Source organism: Equus asinus, chromosome 24 (genome assembly GCF_041296235.1).
Source record: "Equus asinus isolate D_3611 breed Donkey chromosome 24, EquAss-T2T_v2, whole genome shotgun sequence".
NCBI classification, from domain to species: domain Eukaryota; kingdom Metazoa; phylum Chordata; class Mammalia; order Perissodactyla; family Equidae; genus Equus; species Equus asinus.
Window position 1 is genome coordinate 68,329,601 of NC_091813.1, and position 21,418 is coordinate 68,351,018.

General features: G+C 43.6%; 1 protein-coding gene across 1 annotated transcript in view; it reads right to left on the bottom strand.

Moving 5' to 3' along the window:
• Positions 1-21,418, bottom strand: part of IL20RA (interleukin 20 receptor subunit alpha) — a 45,187-nt gene that overhangs the window by 15,121 nt on the left and 8,648 nt on the right. The window contains 6 exon segments of the mRNA XM_070496375.1: positions 831-975; positions 1,532-1,707; positions 2,935-3,113; positions 8,942-9,077; positions 13,872-15,416; positions 19,389-19,511. Coding sequence (XP_070352476.1) covers positions 831-975; positions 1,532-1,707; positions 2,935-3,113; positions 8,942-9,077; positions 13,872-13,893 — 658 coding nt within the window. The 5' untranslated portion in view covers positions 13,894-15,416; positions 19,389-19,511.

Consider the following 21,418-nt stretch of genomic DNA (forward strand, 5'->3'; position numbering starts at 1 on the left):
TGTTCATCACAGCATTATTCACAATAGCCAAGATTAGAAGCAGCCCAAGTGCCCGTCAATGGATGAATAGATCCATTCACACACAATGAAATACTGCTCAGCCATAAAAAGGAAGAAACCATCGCTTTTGAGACAACATGGATGGACCTTGAGGGTATTATGCTAAGCAACAGAAGTCAGAGAAAGACAAATACATGATTTCACTCATAAGTGGAAGATAAAAACAACACACATAGATACAAGAATTGGTTGGTGGTTACCACAGGGGAAGCGGGGAGGGAAGAGGGAGAAAGCCGTGACAGGACACATGTGTATGGTGAAGGATGGTAATCAGTCTTGAGTGGTGAACATGATGTAGTCTACACAGAAACTGAAATACAAAAACGTACACCTGAAATTTCTATAATGTTATAAACCAATATTAACACAATTTAAAAAAAGTATTTTTAGGATAATGTTTTGTTTCTAGCAATAAAATTGTCTGATGTTCATGAAGACCACAGAACTTCTACTGAGCAGAGTGATTATAATTTTAAAGAAGAAAAAACATGTGTGTACAAATTCCTAATTGTTATTTTCCAAGGCGGAGGCTTCTTGGCGGCGTGCTCTGGGACAGCAGCTGGGAGTTCCCTGTGGGGTGAGAGACCCCTGACGTTGGCCCAGCTCAGGCAGAGTCCCAGGCCGCTCAGAGCATTCCTGGTGATGGTCGTTTCTGTCTCCACCTGTTTCTGGTAGACACGAATCTGCCAAAACCTTGTCTACACTGCCATACTTCCTTCCAGATTTATTCGAGTTCCTTCCTCAGACCAGCCGGGACTTTTTAAGCTTACCTTTCAAAGTACTGACACACTGCTTCTCAGAGGGCTGAGCAAGGCGAGGAGGCCCCGGGACGAAGGACGCCACGTGGACACAGTACAGAGTGTCTGGCTCCAGCCAGCTGAGCACCAGCATCTGGTTGGTCACACACTGGGACCACTAGGATAGGGAATTGCAAACAGCAGTTAGAGCCAAGGATTTCCAGCACCACCCCAGACAAATGACTCCAGGAGGAAAGAAGAGACTGGGATACCGTTAAATCCTTTACTGTCACTACAAGCTTTCTTTCCAGCAACAGCTTTAAAATACCCTTTCCTCTGGGTCACAGAGTGTGGGCAGGACTGGAACAATTCTAAATAATAACACAAGGATGGATTTCTTATTCAGCTTTGTCCTGTGTTCTTGCTAACATTTTTTCCTTTCTTGGGGAGTGACTGACAGATGTCATGCAAGTAAAAGTTCTCCACCAAAGTGGGGTGGACGATCGCCCTACACTCCAACAGCAACCTCACACCCATTAACAGAGCATTTCTGTAAAGGAACTCTGCAGGAAGTTCTCTGAATTTCTACACATCAGCTTCAACGGCATCCTGATGGCATCTCTTTCCAACTTCACATCTTCCCAGGTTCTCATGCAGAGAATGGAAACATCAGGGCTGCTTGCTCCAGTATTGGCTGTGAAAAGCGACACGGATTCATTCTATTTCAGACTTACCGTTTTATTTGCTTTAGTGTTATATATGGACACGTTAGACTTCAGATTAGAATAGATTTGTTGCATGGAAATAGAACTTTCTTCTGGATCTTTCTTCCACTTCTCTGGAGCCGTCAGAACAATAGAAATGGATTTCTTGTCAGTAGTCAAAGCAACCTCTGGTGGGCCAATTCATGCTTAAAGGGGAGGGGAGAGGGAATTATCATGTTCAGACGTAGAAATCACCTTGGATAAAGTTTCAGTACAATCCTACTGGGGTCAGCGCTCTGAAGCCCACCCGCTTATTCGAGATGCCTCAGAGCGCTCCAAGAGGGGCCCAAGTCATGCCTAATCTTGAAATAGTCGTTTCACACGCCCTGACACAATGTTCAAACAGCACACGCAAGTGTTGTATGGCTTAGTTCCTAGTCACAGGGATAAACAGTGCTGGATGGTGGAAATACGATTGAAAGTGTCTACAACACTCGCGTGACTTGAAAAGTTGATGATAAATAAACTTCACATGATTTGGTAAGTGGTAAAAATCAGACATGGAGAAATGAACTGCTAAAGACCTTCGGAGACATGATTGGAATGATCTAGAACAGAGGTTAGCAGACTTTTACCATAAAGGTCCAGACAGTAAACATTTTAGGCTCTGCAGGCCATGCGATCTCTGTTGCAACTATTATTTACATAAATCTAAAAACTTTTCATAGCTCTTGGCCTCTAGGAAAACGGAAGGGGAGTTTGCTGCATTTGGTCTGAGGGCACAGTTTGCTGACTTCTGACCTGGAAGGGCACCGGGAATGGCACAAGGCTCCAGCTCCAGGACCGAGGAGAGCTTGTAATTTCCTTATGGCCCCTCTGAGTGGGTCCTGCATGGCTGCTTCGACCACGGACCAGGGAACGGAAACATTTAAAAAGCAAATGCCAGGGAGCTGTTGCCTTAATTCTGAGCTTCACCTAGAAATTATGTCATCCTACTAACGAGTTTATAGCAAGACGAGCCTTTGTTTGGTGACCAGAACAATCTTTAATCAATCTTGTGGACATATATCAATGGTTTATAAACCCAAAACATTTAAAAACAAATCTGTCAGTTCCCCAAATTGCACAGTCTCCAGTGAATAATAAAACAAAATCAAGATTTGATAATATTGACATCTAGTGTCAGTTTCAGATCTGGGAGAGATCTCAGAGATCACTAGGCTAAACCTTTCGCTCTGAAGACGAGCCTCTAAGATCCAGTTGGGGGGAAGCACGAGGCTGTCCACTCCCCCAGCTGATGGGTACAGGGCAGGACAGAACCACGCGGCCCCCTGGCCTCCTGGCGAGGGCGGCTCTGAGGCTGAGACCGTTACACGGAGAGGTCGGATGAACTTGATGTTAATACGTGTTTAACAGACAATTGTGTTACTTACTTTCTAAAAAAGGATAGAATCGTCCAGTTTGTGCCCCTTTGGAACAATTCGTTCCCCAAACGGCCTTAACTCTGGCGTAATACTGATGTTCGTAGTCAGAGGTTTCAGCAGAGAGGTTGCAGTAGGTCCTGAGGATATTTCTGCATTCGGATTTACTCAGCCACTTCTTTTGCCCGTATCTGCTGAGGAGGAAATTAAATTGATAATGAGCTGCCCTCTGCTTTACAACAGGAGAAAACCAGTCATGACACAAAACTGAGTGGAACTTAGGGCCTCCTCTTGAGAACAACAGAAGTGCCTGTCATGGAAATAAAATGGAAGCTCCTTTTGCTGCTGGCAATTTTTTCATTAGCTGTCAGGAACATGAGTCAGACTTTCTGTAATTACCTTTTCTGTGAATTATAACGTGGATGGTACATTTTGAAAGCATGTATTTCATTATTATTCTTGGGCTACAGTAAAAATTTTACATATTCTGTGGTCAATTCTTCCAGTAATTGTCCATGTGAGTTTTTAGTCCACCAAGCATACTAGGGTAAGTTTGATGGTTGTTTTAAGAAAAATTAGTCATTTTTTTTCTTGGAAGAAAAATTATCTTGACATTCTCATAAAATGTAAAAGGCGACTCGCCATCAAGTGTTCTGGGGAAAATTCGCTAGGTTGGAGTGCGTATCAGAATCTCTATTTTCAGTAATGATAGTGATGATGATGATGATATGAACTAGGATGTTCATATCGATTTTCCCTCTCCTTTAATGAAAACACAACACCCATAGCAAATAGGGAGGGGGAAATACTCTTAGCACTTCTCAGGTGGGAGAGACTGAGGTACAGAGAGTTTAAGCAACATCTGGTGAGTCAGTAAAGAGACAGGGTCACCCGGGAGGCTGCTGAAGGGATGGGAGCAGGTGTGCTGGGTTTCAGGAAGCTAACTCTGGTGGCAGCGTGGAGGACGGACTGGGTTAGGAGAGGCACCCCGGGAGCAGGTTAGAGGCTCCTGCGGATCCAGGGGGCAGGTGCAGGAGGCTTGGACAAGGATGGTGGCAGTAGAATGAACGATAGGACAAAAGGAAGACATATTCGGAGTCAGGACTTGGTGATCGAGTGCACGTGAGAGATGAGGGAAATGAAGGTATTGAGGACAACGTGTCTTTCTGTCTGAGACAAACGTGTGGAAGAGTGGTAACATTTACCAAGGAAAGGAATACCGAAGAGGAGTGGGTTTGGGAAGGGGGTATGGGGGTAGAGAAGGAAAGATAATGAGTTCCATTTGGGACATGCTGAACTCAAGGCGTGTAAAAGATGTGGGCCCTGGGGCTCAGGAGAGTGTGAGAAGGAGGCAGCAATTTTGAAATCAGTGGCATAAAACTGCTCATTGAAGGCACAGGCGTGAATGAAATGATGAACGCAGACAAAGCAAAGCCTAAGATAGGCTCTCAGAAGCATCGAGATTTCAAGGTTGAACACAAAGTGCACTTAGTAACAGCAGCTACAGAGGGAGCAGAAAAACAGACATCACAAAAGTCAGGGAGACAGCGTGTCTTGAGAAGGAAATGACTTTTTCAAGAGTTGCCAAAGCTTGAGAGTGTCTTCCCTTCTCAGAATACGGCAACAGATTCTTGAAAGTAAAGACTCCTGTTTCGTAAGTGCCACACCTGCCAGAAGACGTTAGAAACAGAGTTCGATCTTGTTGACCAACTTGACCATCCTAGTGGTCACCACTGCCTAGGGGCTTTCAAACTTTTTCTGACTGTGAGCCACAGAAAGAAATACATTTTACATTGTGACCCAGCTCCCCAAAACATCCCTATATCTAACATACTAGAACACAGCTTTTACAGGATAATGCCTAAGCGTTATTACGTGCCATGTCTTCGGTTGTTTTCCATCCAATCCACTCCACGCCATTCCAATCCTTTCCATGAAAAATAATGCTCGTTACGTCCCTCTAAATTGACTTCATGGCCCACCAACAGGTCTTGACTTGTGGTTCGAAAAATATTGCCATTGCCTGTGTGACTCTCCCTCCTCAAACTTCCTTACTCTGCCGAGGGCAGGTTGCTTCCCGCGACAGATGTTGATGAAGGAGAAAATGCTCTTTACTAAATTCTGGACAAAATGCTTTGCAAGTCTGACAAGCTGATAGACATGAATCAGTCAACAAATACTCTAGTAATGATGCTGATGCACAGCAAAGAGTCATGTGGGGCCTCAGAGGTCTGATTGTTTTCTGGTGATGGCAGGAAACATTCATGGAGTGCCTACTGTGTGCCGGGCCTGGTGCTTAGGATTTGCACGTTTTATCTCATCTAATTATCATAACGACCTTAGACTTATGTGCCATTATTTTCATCCCATTTTACAGATGAGGAAACTGAGGCTTGGCGAGGTTAAGGGAGCCCTCCTGGTCACATGACTGGTAACAGGCACATCCAGGATTGGAACCACTTTTCCCTAAAGCCAAAGCTTGTGCTTTCAGTGCAACGCTGTATTTTCTTCATTGAATTCTTTTGGCAGATATAACTTAAACTTTTGTCAAAATTTCATCTTTTAAGATGTGGTATATATACACAATGAAATACTACTCAGCCATAAGAAATGATGAAATCCAGCCATTTGTGACAAAATGGATGGACCTTGAGGGTGTTATGCTGAATGAAATAAGTCGGAGGGAGAAAGTCAAATACCGTATGATCTCACTCATAAGTAGAAGATAAAAACAACGACAAACAAACACATAGCAATGGAGATTGGATTGCTGGTTACCAGAGGGGAAGGGGGGAGGGGGGAGGGCAAAAGGGGTGCTTAGGCTCACGTGTGAGGGGATGGACTATAATTAGTTTTTGGGTGGTGAACATGATGTAATCTGCACAAAATTCAAAATATATTACGATGTACATCTGAAAGCTATATAATGTTGTAATCCAATGTTACTGCAATCAAACAAAAAAAGAAAATAGAAAAAAGAGACCAGAAGACTCACAAAAGTATTCTTGTATGTCTGGGTGGTAAGATTACAACTAATTTAGATTTTCTTTCTTATAAATTTAAATATGTTACTTTCAATACCCAGTATGCCTTTGTATGATAAATATATGTACATATGTATGTAATAAAAAAAAATTTCATATTTACTTGGAAACAAACTTCACTGAAAAGTATAAAAGTATAATACATAAGCTGTCGGAGGTTACCCGGCTGGATTCCGGCCTGCTGATGGACCCGGACTGTCTGACTTGGCACTGAGCATGGACCCTGTCCGTGAGATGTGGCCCTGTGTACTGTGCGCCTTCCACTTGCATGCGCATGTATGAACTCCAGCACGGCAAGTTTCTTTCCCAATATTCTTTTTTGAAGGTTGCACAATTTAAATAATCTGTTCTCATAGAGCAGTGACGACTCTCCCTATTTTTTTTTTGTCCTTTTCTGAATCACATAAACGTGAAGGACAGAGCAAGCTCTTTGCTCCACCTAATGGAAGAGGAGGCCAAGGCACCTCAGGAGCCGTTTCTCTTCGCAGAGGGACGTCTGCTATCCTAACACACCAGCTCCTGAGAAAGTCCTTGGAAATGAGAACAGGGTTCTAGATAAATGAAGTCAGTCTGAGGAGCAGCTGAAGTCTGTCACTGTCGTTAGGGGTCAGAATTTTCTTTTCAAAGACCAAAACGACATTATTCTTCTTTTTGTAAATATGGCGCGTGTTTTTTCTTAACTCAAACAATCAGAAAAGTATAATCAGAGAGAAACAAATCACCCTGACACCCATCACCCTGAAACGTCTGGTCCACACGCAGCTGGACATCTTGTTATGCTCACAGATACACAGAAGAGGGATCAGACAGCTGAACACATAGCCAAAAACAAAATCATCCCGTACCTGTGGTTTTAGTCAAAGTGGTACATTTAACTTGATTTGAACTTTAATAGAAAAAGAAGTTGATGTGAAATCAAAGGAACTGGTGCAGTTCAAACGTCTGATCACCACAAAAGATAATAGTTCTAAAAGATCTTTTACATTGAGAAAATGATTTATGAAAAATATTGAGAGTTTAGTTATCAAAATGAAATTTTTTCATTTTATATCACATTTAATGGCTTCCTACTATGAAAGTCAGTACACCTCCAGTTTTTCCTCACCTTCTGATTTGTTTATTATTGTTTAGGTTCAAACATTTTCAAGGGGCTTCGATAGCCGTATCCCCCATCACTCTTCGGTCCTAGTTTGGCACTGAGATGGTCTCGGGGCACGATGCCGGTCTCTCGGCCCTCATCCCGCCCTTACTGAGCTCTTTGTCGAGGCTCATCCTTCTCTCTTGGTCAGCCAGATGTTATCTTTAGTTAGTGGTTTGCTCCCCTTAAGAAGGTCTTGGGGAAGTGTATCCCGATTTTCTACCTGCTTGAAAATACATCTTGACTTGATAAGAGGCTCAGGCCAGACCTATTTCTCCTTCAGAAGATGCATCACTGTCTTCCGTTGAGTGTGGCCAGACAGAAATCACCCCATCCTTCGCCACTTGAGTCCTGCTTTTGGTGGGATGACCATGAGTCATTTCATTTTCTTAGAGTTCAATAACTTCACCAGGATGTCCTTCTTTCCTAGACACAGCATGCATTTATCAGTTCCAGATAGTCATTATTACCTGTTCAGCTGTTACCATCACTTAGCTGTGACAGGATTTTCATCTCTATATAACGTTTTTTATTTTCCTTTTCCTAAGCTCTGCCCACTTGCTTAAAAAAAGTTCTTCCTCTTGTCTTAGAATCCCTTCTTTGATTGTTATTTCTTCTTTGAGCTTTACCATTAGAGATCATGTTGTTTATGGACTCAACCGATGGACAATTATTTGTCTGAACTTTTCTCCTATTTCTACGAGAAAGCTTTCAGAAACTTTTAATTTGTGCTCCTTTTTTGGCTTTCCCTTCTGGTAATTATGGCTAGATGTTGTGCGGGACTTTCTGAATGGGGCCAGCTGCTTACTGGATATCAGGTGAATGAGTATGAGAGTGAGGATCTGTCACACACCTGCTCACCGAATCTTACTCCCTCTGTCAGGGAGCCTGCCCCCCTCAGGGTTTGGACTGCAGAGGCTGATGTGGCTCCGACACATCTGTAAGGCCATGGCCTCTCTGAGCTGCCTCCCAGCCATCGCCACCAGCCCTCCCTCCTGCTCCCGTCTCACGCGGGGCTCCTCCCTGGGCTGCGACTGAGTCTCTACAATGGAGACGTCACTTGAAACTGATTTCCCCTTCAGCTCCTCCTTCTCTGACATTTCGTGGCACCAAACTGGGCTGTCCCAGTGGGGACCTTTCCTCAGTTTCTGATGGTGGAAATCCTTGGATTCCACATCCTTAGATTGTTAGGTGAGCCTCTTAGCACTGGGACATTTCTTGCCGTGAAATTATTTTCTACTGTTGGAGTTTGAGAAAGTATAGGTTTACTTTCAGCCTCTGCAGTGTTTTCTTTCAGATTTCACAATATTTGGCTGGTATGCTTCATAGTTTGTGGCTTGGGGTTGTGGCCAATTCTTTCCTTTCTGTGAAGATGGGCATTGTCAACTGTTTTGCAATCCTTCTCGCTTGCAATGAGTTTTGAGGGGGAGGTGAGGAGTGAAAATGTCTATTCGTGACTCTCTTTAACAGGAGCAGCCAGTTGCACAGAATGCTGCACTGAGTTCCACTTTAAAATGTCTAAAATTCCAATATGTTTGGGCATTTCAGAGAAGAAGGATTTTCTTGTTTGCTCAGCCACAGAATCACATTTTGACCAACTTCTTTTCTCCATTTAACTAACTTCCCCTTCCCTGAGCACCCCCCGATGCTTCTGTCTCCATGAAGAAACTCTTTTCTAATTTAATCTAACAAAACATAAAAAGAAAATCTAACATGAAATCTCTAAAACTTTCTTTGCTTCAAACATATTTAATAAGTAGATGGTTTCTCTTTGCACATTAACAGGAGCCTGAATCTCGTGTTTGTAAATTCACCAAAAGGAAGAGAAACAACTCACATGAAATACCGCACAGTGTCAGTAACTTCGGCTCCTTGTAGGCCCTCTGGCGGACTCCACTGCAGGATATTCTCCATGTTTATGGAGGAGAAGGTGATATTTGTAGGCTTAGGCAGACCAGCATGGACACAGGGAACTGGAAAGGAAGAGAGTGGATTCGGAGTCTCAGCGGAGAAAAGAAAAACATAACCGCTGTGGCAGCTGGTCTCCAGACGTGGGCCCCATGACCTGCGCCTTCCCGGACTCGTGCCTGCTACTCCTCCCAGACTGAACTGAGCTGACCCCATGATGCCCTCCAACCACCAGAACATGGCAGAAGCCACCCTGGGACTAAGCCTCAGGAACGCCTGGCAACTCCCACTTTCACCCCCTGGGGACTCCTGAGCTGCCGTGTGAAAAGTTGGGCTATCCTGCTGGAGAAACCATGTCAAGAGGCCACGTGAGGAGGGAGAGGTTCAGCGGTCTCAGCTGAGCCCGGCCTTCCAACCAAGGGGCCAGAATGAAGCCCCTGGAACATTCCAGCTGCCCCAACGTAGGCTGAAACTCCAGGAGAGACTCACAATGAGGCCTGCAGAGGAACCATCCACGAGCCCCGTGAACCCTCGGAGTTGTGAGAAATAATCAAACGATTGTTCTAAACCACAGAGTTTTGGGGTAGTTTATTGCGTATCAGCAGATAACTGAAACAATCCCTTTATTAGATATAGAAGTAAAATTTAGGATTGGTGCCCCTGAAAGGCCAGAGTTTTGGAGGTAGGAGTTGGGGTTAGTTTACTAAAGTATATAATAAAGCAATAATTAGAAAAGAAACCAGTGAAAGAAGATAATTTTTTAAATTAAACACAGATATGTTCACAACACTGTGCTCTAAGAAAAACTGTATCCTAGAGGGTTAATTTGTAGAAATCCTCCATAGAGAAATGACAAAGAATTGAGAAACTACCAAAAAATTAGAAGAGGACAAAAGGAAAGTGAAGGATAGTACTTTATAAATGAAAACAAGGATGATTCCTGAATTAAAACGAATGAGAAAATTCGGTGGTAACACGTAAGAAGCAAAATATGAATTTAAACTGTTGGAGAGACCACAGAGTACTCGCTGATAAACAGATTTGACGAAGAACTTAGCCTGTCACACACATGCACGTTCCAGTCAATGAACTTGGAAAACATCAAATGTTGATATTGCAAATCAAATTTAGGAATAAAATTTAGCTAAGTCACTGAAGGCTGGTCCAATGTTGGCTAACGTCCCATAATTCTTGTGTAAATTAGCTGGGACTAATGTGAGAGAAAGGAGTTAGCCTTATGCTTGTGCTAATCCTTGGCTAAGATCAGCTCTAGACAATGTATTGCAATTCCACGAGCCAAATGAAAAGAAAGAAAAAATTCTTTACTTTAGAATTAAACTTTGTAACATGACCCTGATCTTAAGCCTAAATAATCTCTTTAACACGAGGCAGAGACACCAAAATATTGGTGGGTGAGTGTGTGTTTGTGTGTGTGTATATGTTCTGTATTTGTAATGACTCCCACTTTTAACCTTCATCATTTTTTTCATATCTCAGTCTTATGTTTAAGAAGAAAGTTAAAAACCCAAAGAGAAGCACTACCAACTGATCACTGTGTGGGTGTGCGTGGGAGGAGGAGCGAGGCTCTCAGACGGACACCCGCCCGACGCCCGTCTCATTTCTGTTCTGCCATCTCTTTGGAACCACTGTATTTCATCTGGCATTGGCTTTTTTGGGAGGTTATATGCAGTGAGTAATTATCAATGATTTAATACTGCTCTGTGCTATCACTGGGTTCTAAATTTTAATCAAATTTTTGAGGACAAAACAGAGAACATGGGGAAGCAATGCCATGAAGTATAGTATTTCCCAACCCTTCAAAAGTGAGGAACGCTTGTAACAAAAAACTCCAAGCATCTTTCCACATCTAAAATGCTGTGTTCTGCGTGTTTAGATGACACAACACAAGAAGAGTGGTTAGTATCCTGCAAGAACTAACACTAAAATAGACCGTTTATTATAATATTATGGATGGAAGACATTACCAAATATGGCTCCTCAGAACTAGCTGATAAGGAAGTAGGATGTTCTGGTTGTGGCAACTTGTGGTTAGAGCTGTAAAACACAAGTTATCTTAGACACTATAGTCCAGGCATACTTTTTTTTTTGGAGGAAGATTAGCCCTCAGCTAACTGCTGTCAATCCTCCTCTTTTTGCTGCGGAAGACTGGCCCTGAGCTAACATCCATGCCCATCTTCCTCTACTTTACATGTGGGATGCCTACCACAGCATAGTGTGCCAGGCAATGCCATGTCCACACCCAGGATCCAAATGGGGGAACCTCGGGCCGCCAAAGCGGAATGTGCGAACTTAACCGCTGCGCCACCAGGGCGGCCCCCAGGCGTACTTTTTCAAGGTTTAATCCACAAATCTCTATCTTCTACAATATTGGCTTCTGCTCATCTTTTTTTTTTTTTTTTTTTTGAGGAAGATTAGCCCTCAGCTAACTTCTGCCAGTCCTCCTCTTTTTGCTGAGGAAGCCTGGCTCTGAGCTAACATCCGTGCCCATCCTCCTCTAGTTTATACGCGGGACGCCTACCACAGCATGGCTGCCAAGCAGTGCCGTGTCCGCACCGGGGATCCGAACCAGCGAACCCTGGGCCTCCGAGAAGCGGAACGTGCGAACCCAACCGCTGCGCCACCGGGCCGGCCCCTGCTCATCTTTTAATAGAAGAAAAAACTGACAGAACTCTCAAGATGCCTAAAACATACCCAAAGAAGTTTTAAGAAATAACTTGGAATAAAAAAAATAGATTTCTCATTTTAATTTAATTTAATTTTCTTGGTCACTGTCACAAGGAAACAAAGCAATTTTGCTCTTCTGCAGTGAACTCTGCTTTGGAATGTGCTGTCAATCATTAATGCCCATGGAGTCACGGGACATTTTGATTAATGTTTTGTAATTGTCTAAAGCCTCTAGAAATGCTGTGCCCATTATCAAAACGCTACCAAACTCTGGTAATAATAGGTTAAATAAAAGCAATTAATAACGTGACAATAACATTAAAAGTTTTTCATCATACCATTCTATTCCTTGAAAAGAAAACATGTTTTATCATGAATGCTGTGAAATGTGTCTCTACCTCCTCTGCAAGACTACATTACGGGGAAATCACACCACAGTTTTGTTGACTGTGGAGTGTTAATGATTTGTCACCATGGTGAGTCTCGACCTTTCTGCACGGAGACTCACAAGGGCTGCCTGCTCTTGCACAGTTCTGGCTCCAGTAGGACATGAACGGTCTTTAGTACGATTAAAGGTAATGCTGAGAGTGGGACCCATTCACAACAGCCTAAGAGATTCTACTTTAATAGTAGACACAGTATGTGAATAAAATTCAGTTTGCATAAGATTTAAAAAACACAACAAATATTGTGAAAACCTTTATGTTACGGTATTTAGTTGAAATGAGGTAAATTGACCAGCACATAATACAAACAGTAGCTGACGTTTGTGGACTCCTCACCCTGCAACTGACCCTGACGTGCTTTATACATCTGAATCATCCAATCCTCATAACAGCCCTGGGGAAGGTACTTTTATTGCCATCTCCATTATAGAGATGAAGAAACTGAGGCACAGAGACGTTAGGTAACTTGCACAAGTTTGCACAGCTAGGGGATGAAGGAACTGGGTTCAGAACCCACACTCTTAGCCTTCTCACTCACCTGCTACCCTTGCAAACTAATCCTTAACTGAATTGAAACAAAGGCAAGGCAATCTGACCGGGCAAGGGAAACAAAAGAAAAAAAATGAACAAATGGGACTACATCAAACTAAAAAGCTTTGCACAGCAAAGGAAACCGTGAACAAAACGAAAAGACAACCTAAGAATTGGGAGAAGATATTTGCAAACCATATATCAGATAAGGGGTTAATATCCAAAATATACAAAGAACTCGTACAGCTCAACAACAAAAAAACCCAACAATCCAATTAGAAAATGGGCAAAAGACCTGAAGAGAGATTTCTCCAAAGAAGATATACAGATGGCCAACAGGCATATGAAAAGATGCTCAGCATCATTAGCTATCAGGGAAATGCAAATCAAAACTACAATGAGGTATCACCTCTCTCCGGTCAGAATGGCTATAATTAACAAGACAGGAAACAACAAATGTTGGAGAGGATGTGGTGAGAAGGGAACCCTAGTACACTGCTGGTGGGAGTGCAAACTGGTGCAGCCACTATGGAAAGCAGTATGGAGTATCCTCAGAAAATTAAGAATAGATCTACCATAAGCTATCCCCCTGCTGGGTATTTATCCAAAGAACATGAAAATGCAAAGGCATAAAGATACTTGCACCCCTATGATCACTGCAGCATTATACACAGTAGCCAAGATTTGGAAGCAACCTAGGTGCCCATCAAGGGACGAATGGATAAAGAAGATGTGGTATTTATACACAATGGAATACTACTCAGCCATAAGAAACGACGAAATCCAGCCATTTGTGACAACATGGATGGACCTTGACGGTATTATGCTGAGTGAAATAAGTCAGAGGGAGAAAGTCAAATACCCTATGATCTCACTCATAAGTAGAAGATAAAAACGACAAAAAAAAAAAAAAACACATAGCATTGGAGATTGGACTGGTGGTTACCATTGGGGAAGGGGTGGGGGGAGGGCAAAAGGGGTGATTAGGGTCACATGTGAGGGGATGCACTATAATTAGTGTTCGGGTGGTGAACATGATGTAATCTACACAGAATCTGAAATATGATGTACATCCAAAAAAAATAAAAATTAAAAAAACAAGCAAGGCAAGACTGATGAGAAAACATGTATTATTCTAAGATTAAATATAAAATAATTTAAATATTAAAAAAAATTATACATTGATCTGGTCAGTACATTTTTTTGGATCCCACCACATCTTGCAGCAGGAAGCTCTTTCTTTTTCCTTCCAGAATATTTTCTTTTATTTCCGCCTAGAATGCTCTCCTGCTTTAACACGTCCCCCAGACAGTGGATGGTGACTACGAAGGTGGGGACTCCTGGAGGCTGTGCTGGGTCTGTGCTGGTGCCTCTTTAGTGCTGAGGACAGGCCCCCTGTCAATGAGAAACCACAGTAAAACGTAAGGATGTGGAGATGTATTTGCCTTGGCCTTCAGTTCTTCGTCTCCTGCACAGAATGCACCACGGCAACCTCACCTGCATTGACGGGGAATATCACTTCATGAGTCTTCATGTTTATTCATTCAACTAATATTTATTAGGTGCTGTTATGTCTCCCTAAAAAGATGTATTGAAGTCCTAGCCCCCATTACTTCCGAATGCAACCTTATTAGGAAATAGGGTTTCTGCAGACGGAACTAGCTCAGATGAGACCCTCCTGCAGCGAGGCCCCTGACCCGGTACCACTGGTGTCCTTGTAAGCAGGAAGCCGTGTGAAGACTCACTGACCCAGGGGAACACCACTGCGGGTGGGAGATCGGAGTGATGCATCTACAAGCCAAGGACTGCCTGGGACACCCAGGAGCTGCAAGAAGCAAGGAGAACCCTCCAGAGCTTCAGAGAGGGCGCGGCCCTGCCCACGCCTGGTTTCCTACTTCCAGCTTCCAGAACTGGGAGAGAACAAATTTCTGTGGTTCTAAGCCATCCGGTTTGTGGTGCTTTGTTAGGGCAGCTCCAGGAAACTGAGACAGGTGCTACGATGTGGCTGTCTAAGGGCGAACAAAGAGATACGCTCCTGCCCTTAGGGAGCTCCCAACTAGCGGGAGAGAGACACCATCAACAGGGCAACAAAGAAACCAAGATGTACCTACAGATTTGGTGATGAGGCTCTGGAAAGGAATGAGGTTGGAGCAGCAGGTCACAGAACCTACTAAGACAGGCTCTGAGGAGTCAGCTGTGGGGTGGGAGGGCAGAGACCCCCAGATGGGAAAGAGCCCATCAAAAGAGACAATGTCCTTGGACTGTCGAATGATCAGTGTAACTGGAAAAAGTGAGGAGAGGAGAGTGGCCACGATGAAACAGAAGGACAAAGTGGCTTGGTCCCCAGTCTTCATAAACCCTGGGAAGGAATTTGGATTATAACTGAAATTCAGCGGGAACATATTGGAGTCTTTGAAGCAGGGGAAGCCATGAACCTACTTATATTTCAAATGGATTACTTCACTACTGAGGGGAGAAAAGATTGGATGGGGCAAGAATAGGACTGAGACACCAGCAAGACCATTTGCAGCAGCCCCAGTGAGGAGGCTGAGCTTTCCCAGCTGCTGGCTGTGGGGACGGGGTGGGCGGGCGGCTCCGAGCTCTGTATTCCTGTGTTTGCGGCGGAAACACCAGGTGCTCCTGACGAGGCACAGCTGCAGGGCTCTCACTGGTCAGAGGGCTGCGGGGCTGTGAAGCCGAGTGAACAGACGAGGATTTCTCAAGGAATGCTTGCCCTGTCATCTGTTTGGTGATGCAAAGAAGTGGTAAAAAACAGAATTAGCGCTTTTCTTAAAGGAGGAGAAATGGTACATTTAAAAAAACCACAATCGATAACTAATATTTTCTTGGTTTTTTGTTCTTTGCAAAGTTTTTAGGCACTCTTTCTAGTTTAGAAAACATAAAGACACTCCTGAATAAACATTCCGATGAGATAAGTCATTTTTCTAACCTGCCAGGCCTGATAAGATAATTTAACCAATGCCAAAGTGAAAATATGTCACACCTACGTGGCTATCAGGAGTCGAGTGCCAATTTATGGTAACAAAAGCATTTTTGTTCATGTAGATTTATGGCCTGGAAGTACAGTTCCTTTTCTCTGATGGTCCTTTGATTGCACATCCCAAATCATAAAGCTGTCAGCTTGGTGCACAGTTTCATTTCCGGGAGTGCTGCACCATCACAGCTTCGGTTGGTACACAAGGTTCTTCATGGTCTGGCCTGGCCTCTCCTATCGCAATTCTGCCAAATGCACCGTGTTCACCAGCCACGCCAAATTACCTGCAACACCCTGAGTGGCTCTGCTGTTTCCTGCCCTCCTCCTATAGTATCTCTTGGAACTAAAAGACTCCTTGTTCCTCCGTGTGTGTGTCCATTTAATGTATATTGGATTGTACTATTTTAACGACATGATGATGCTGTGATGTCCTGACAACAGTCATCTGGCTGGGAGGCTGGTCTTTGAAGAGAAAATGGAACTCAGAATACCTCAGAAAGGGGCAAGACTTCTGGGTTCCCTTCGTCCTTTCCTGACCAGGGTGTGGCCTTTGAGCAATGGAGGGAGATGATGATGCCCCCTTGAGCTGCGAGCATTTAAGATGGCTTCTGCCCTAACATAACTGAGATGGGCTGGCAAGGTGTCCACTTAATGAACTTCCGAGCGACGATTGGTCAGTTATCTCTTGTAAGCCACATCCTTTAGATTAGTGTCCCCTCTCAGGATTTATTTTCCTTTTGTTATATCTTACTCTTTGGGAAAGTGTTCTGGCCCAGCCTCCCCTACATTACACATCATAAGGAGGAAGTCGTGTGTGCAGTCTTGGGTCCTTCTAGTAAGAAGAGAGTAGATAACTGACATTTGAAATGGGTAAATCTGTGACAACTTCAATAGTGGAGTTTTATAAAATGTGGCTGCTACACTAGTTCCAAGTTACCTTGTATACAGGTCCCTAGGTGTAGTGAAATGGCAAGTGACATCTTCCTAATTGCCTCAAAGCTAATACTAAGGTCTTCATCTAAGTAGGCTGCAGTTTTAATTATATGCCTGTCAGTAAACGGTATTTCCATTTCATCATACTGTGGGAAGAGCTGATGCATACATTAGTGCCTGCTGAGCACTAGCAAAGTGGTGAGGAGCCCGCCCTGACGGCCTGGTGGTTAAAGTTCGGCACTCTCATCCTTTGGTGGCCTGGGTTCATTTCCCACCACTCGCCTGTCGGTTGCCATGCTGTGGCGGCATCCCACGTAGAAGAACTAGAAGGACCTACAACTAGGATATACAACTATGCTCTGGGGCTTTGGGGAGAAAAAAAAAAGAGGAAGATTGGCAACAGATGTCAGCTCAGGGCCAATCTTTCCCTGCAAAACAAGGGGTGAGGTTTTCACAGCGAGCTCACAAAGAGCCAGGTGCTCAGTCTGTGGGTACCCAAACCTCCCTCTTTTGGGGCTGAGACGTTCCCACCTTCTCGCTGTGGGCCACACATTCATCCACGGTGAGGAAAGCAACCAGACTGCAAGCGGCTGGACAGTCAAGGTGTCCACTCCTGGGGATGTCCCCTTTGAGGCTGTCCCAGTTTCTCAAGCTCATGACTAAGGGAACCTCAGCACTGAGGAAGTCCTGCCTCGCCCTGTCCAGAGAAAGCCTCCAGGCCCCCAGCCCCTCTGTCCCCCTGAAGCTGGAGCAGAGCAAAGGACTCACGAGGCTCTGAGCCGTTTGATGTTGGCACTGTGCTTTATAAAGAGGCTTTGTATCCCCAGTGCCTGGCAAATAAATGCTTTTGAACAGAACTAGCCAGGGACAGTGGGGCTCACACAAATCATGGCGACAGGGCAGGACCCAGATTCACGTGAGCACCAGAATGAGGAGGAACAGCCTGAACCGCCAAATCTGGATAGCTTGGACCACCTCGGTAAACTCTCACTATACACAGAGATTAGCACGGTCAGAAGATACTCAACAGATGTTTTCTAGTGAAGGAATAGTAGTCCATGGCAAGTGGTTGTGACATATCTCAAGAGTCTTTTGAAATAAGAAAATACCTTAATATGCTTCTAAGACCAAAAAGAGACTTTACCTCCTGAATGAATTTTCTGTCATGGGGAATGAGGTTAAAAAATGTTGACGTGAAAAAGGCACCTGAAGGCAATTAACCAACTCCAGGAAGCAAAAGTTGTAAATAATTCATCCTACCCACAAGCAAAGGGGAGCCAAGCACTATGGCAGCCTCCAAATGGACCATCTGAGCATTGTTCGACATCACCATGCTGACAGGGACAGCACATTTTCTTTTGTCTCAAGTAATCAACTATTTCTCTTGAAAAATATTAACTCCTCTCTCCTCCTCTGCCCCTGAATTATATATCAAGTGCCTTTAAAAAGTCAGTTGCCTAAACAGCACTTAAACGTGATTCCGGGACAATTTACCGGAGAACAGACACACAGCTGTCTTCTCTAAGGGAGAGAGCATGATTGGGTGTTAACATCAGTTCCTTCAAACTCATTCTCTTCCCCTGGCCACCCACCCCACTAAGATTCCCCTATTCTTTGCCCGCTTACTGCCGTAGGTGTGTGCTGCTCAGTTTTCCCTGTAATAATGTTGCACATTGTACTGGGTGCTGCCACCTGCCCCATCTCATTGCTTCTAACTGTTTGCGTGAGTAGATCAAAGAGAAGTTCTGAGAACAAAGGCTCTAAGGCACACTGGGACCCGCTCCCTGCTCCATCACTAACCAGCTGTTTGCCTTTAATAAGTTATTTAGCTGCTGGGCCTCAATTTCCTAATTTGAAGAATGAAAGAATACTCTCTGCCTCCTAGGCTTGTCGGGATGATTACATGAGATTCTCTATAGAGAGCTCGTAGAACAGCGGCGGGCACAAAGAGAGAGCTCAATATCACTAGCTCAGTATTGTCTTCCATGGCTACTATTCTCATTTTAGCACTGAATAGACAGAGGCCCAGAGAGGCTGAATGACTTGCCCGCGGTTATTCAGCTATTCAGTGGATGCTGATGCCCAAGACTCTCTCTACTAGGATACACCTGCTGCCTTTAGGAAACGCTCCAAAGAGCAGTGTTGTGGGAAGAAGGGATTGTCTACTTGTTATAAATTTTGCATGTTACAGATGATAGCTTCTAAGGAGAGAGAAAAGAAATACAATGAGGAAAACCCGAGTATTTCTTCTTCTCTGAAGCTTTTCCTGGTGGACCTGTACACAGTCATACCATTCATTCAACATGGGTGCTGGGCACGTCCTGTGTGCTAGAAATAGAAACTGATACACAGTGGAGGGCAGAAACACACAGCCCTGGAGCAGACAGTTTCGAATCTGAGACACAATCCATCAATACATGATCTCCCTACCAGGAATGTGAAGGTTTACACGGATGAGGGATGCACACGTCAAACAGTGGTGTTATTTCTTTATAACACTCGAATAAGTAAATCAATGTCCTTAAACATGTGTCTGAATATTACTGTTGGTACTTGATAGCAAGTAGGAATTTAGAGTAGAGACTACTTTTTAAAATAAATACATTGGAGTTTACCCATCAAAGAGAGCGTGCATCTTCCAAGAATCCCCCAGGAGGGTTTACAGTTATTCCCAGGGTGCTGCTCAGCTCATGGCACTGGGGCATGCTTTCTTTCAACTGCAAGTGTCTTCTGAGGTAGTCTCTAAACATGCAAAAAATTCCATCTCATCTTTTGTATAGGCTCACCTTATTTTTGCCCAACATAGCATTTCCCAGCTTGATTACCAAGCAGCTTTGAATGCTTCTGAAAATTACGCCACACCTCCACTTAATGGGTCATTCTGACTCGTGTGCAGTCTATCTGGAACTCTGAAAAAAGGAGTTTAAGAAATAAATCACTGTGAGATTTTTGTGTATAGCCTTCAAAAATGCCTATTTTGAAGATACCATTATGAGTGTGTGCATGTCAGCCTCACTGTTTTTTAGAAAACCAGTCCCACTACCTCGTGAATGTCTTCCCTTCCCGTCCTTTTTAGAAATTAGCTTTTGGAAAGTCAGGACTTGATTTCCCCCACGTTTTTTAGTCTCCAAAGTGTCTTGATTGGTAATAACAAATATCACAGTAACTGTGGAAAAGTAGATCGAACGTGTGTTGGAGTCTCTACTACTTGATAACTTGCCTCCGAAAGGAAAAGATGAAAGAAAGAACAGAATCGAAGACAAACCATTTGGGACCAAGGAGGTATGGGAAAGAGCAGCTGGTGGGAACTCTAAGTCCAATCAATAGGTATTTATTAAATATCAACACACATCATCCACTTTGTTTTCCAAATCACCTTCACAACTAGTTCTTTTTATCCTCACAGAAGCAATGCCGTTCTTCCATTAGTATCTCCATCACTTGAAATTTTCAGAGAGAAAATCAGTAAGATAAAAATGTGAGAAAAACATTAACAGAAAAAGTAAGAGAGCCTTAAAAATCAGTAGGTAGTGGGGATGTGGAAGTAATTAATGGTGTTTACTTCTGCTCATTGTTAGTTGGGATTTTGAGGCAAATGAGGTTGACAGTGTGATCTCAGATTCCCAGTTGAGCACGATGGAGACGGGAGTGTGCAGGAGTCATGGACAACGCTGCCCGAAAGGCCAGGTATGTTTCAGTAGGCGAATTCTCCTCCCTAGTGACAAGTAGATGCTTCAATGTTTTTGAGAGTGACCGGGGCTAGGATCAGACCTCTTCAGGGTGGAGTTATGCCTTGATAAAGCTGGGCAACTAAATGCAATAAAATGCAGGGTGTTCCACACGGTGCATAGACCCTGCTGAAGATCAGCCCTTCGAGGTACTTATCCCTCCGGAAAGATGTAAAAACAAACACTGGTCAGGATAAAAGCTGAGCAACAATGAAGAGGCCACCCAAAAAGAAGAGTCAAAGGCATCGTGGCACTGATAACACTGGAATGTCTCCAGGAACCACCCAGAGAACCAATCAGTTAGGACATTCTCTTTGCTTTTGCAGTACAGCTGACAGCCTTTAGAGCACTGCTGATTCAGGAAGTGGGAAATAGCACCTAGCACACCAGCCCTGTCTCAGAAAACCACACGGTAACAACTATGCCTTTGATAACTGCCTGTGGTTTGACTCAGTATTGCCAAGAGCCGCAGACCACAGTGACTTCTTGATGCTACAAACCTCCCGACTCCCACCCACTTGGAAAAACCACCCTCAGAAAAATCCTCCTTTCCAGGGGCCTGTGTTATTCGCTGTTGGGTTTTGTTTGCTGATTGGTAGTTTTCTAAGAAAGAAATGTAGGTGTGAAAAAGGAATATGAACTACCTGGTAATTTATAGATAGAATATGATTACAGCAGAATAGCTTTATTTTCTTGCCATTATTATAAATGGAAAAGATCTGGATTTATAGTGAATGACAATTATTTTACATAGTATTGATGGCAGCCTACCTATGACTATTTATTGAACTTTTCTGTTTTTTCCTAAAAGTGTTTGAAGTATTTATTCATAGTAAGACATTTACTTGGACATCTCATTTCTTTTATAATGCATCTTTTCTTCTCAAGTAGAGTAGATGTGATGTGATATATATATCACATTTATAATATATATAATACAATATATATAATATAATATAGTCATGTACTGCATGATGTTTTGGTCAATGACGGACTGCATATACTATGGTGGTCCCATAAGATTAGCCCCATAGAGCCTAGGTATGTAGTGGGCTATACTACCTAGCTTTGTGTAAGTACATGCTATG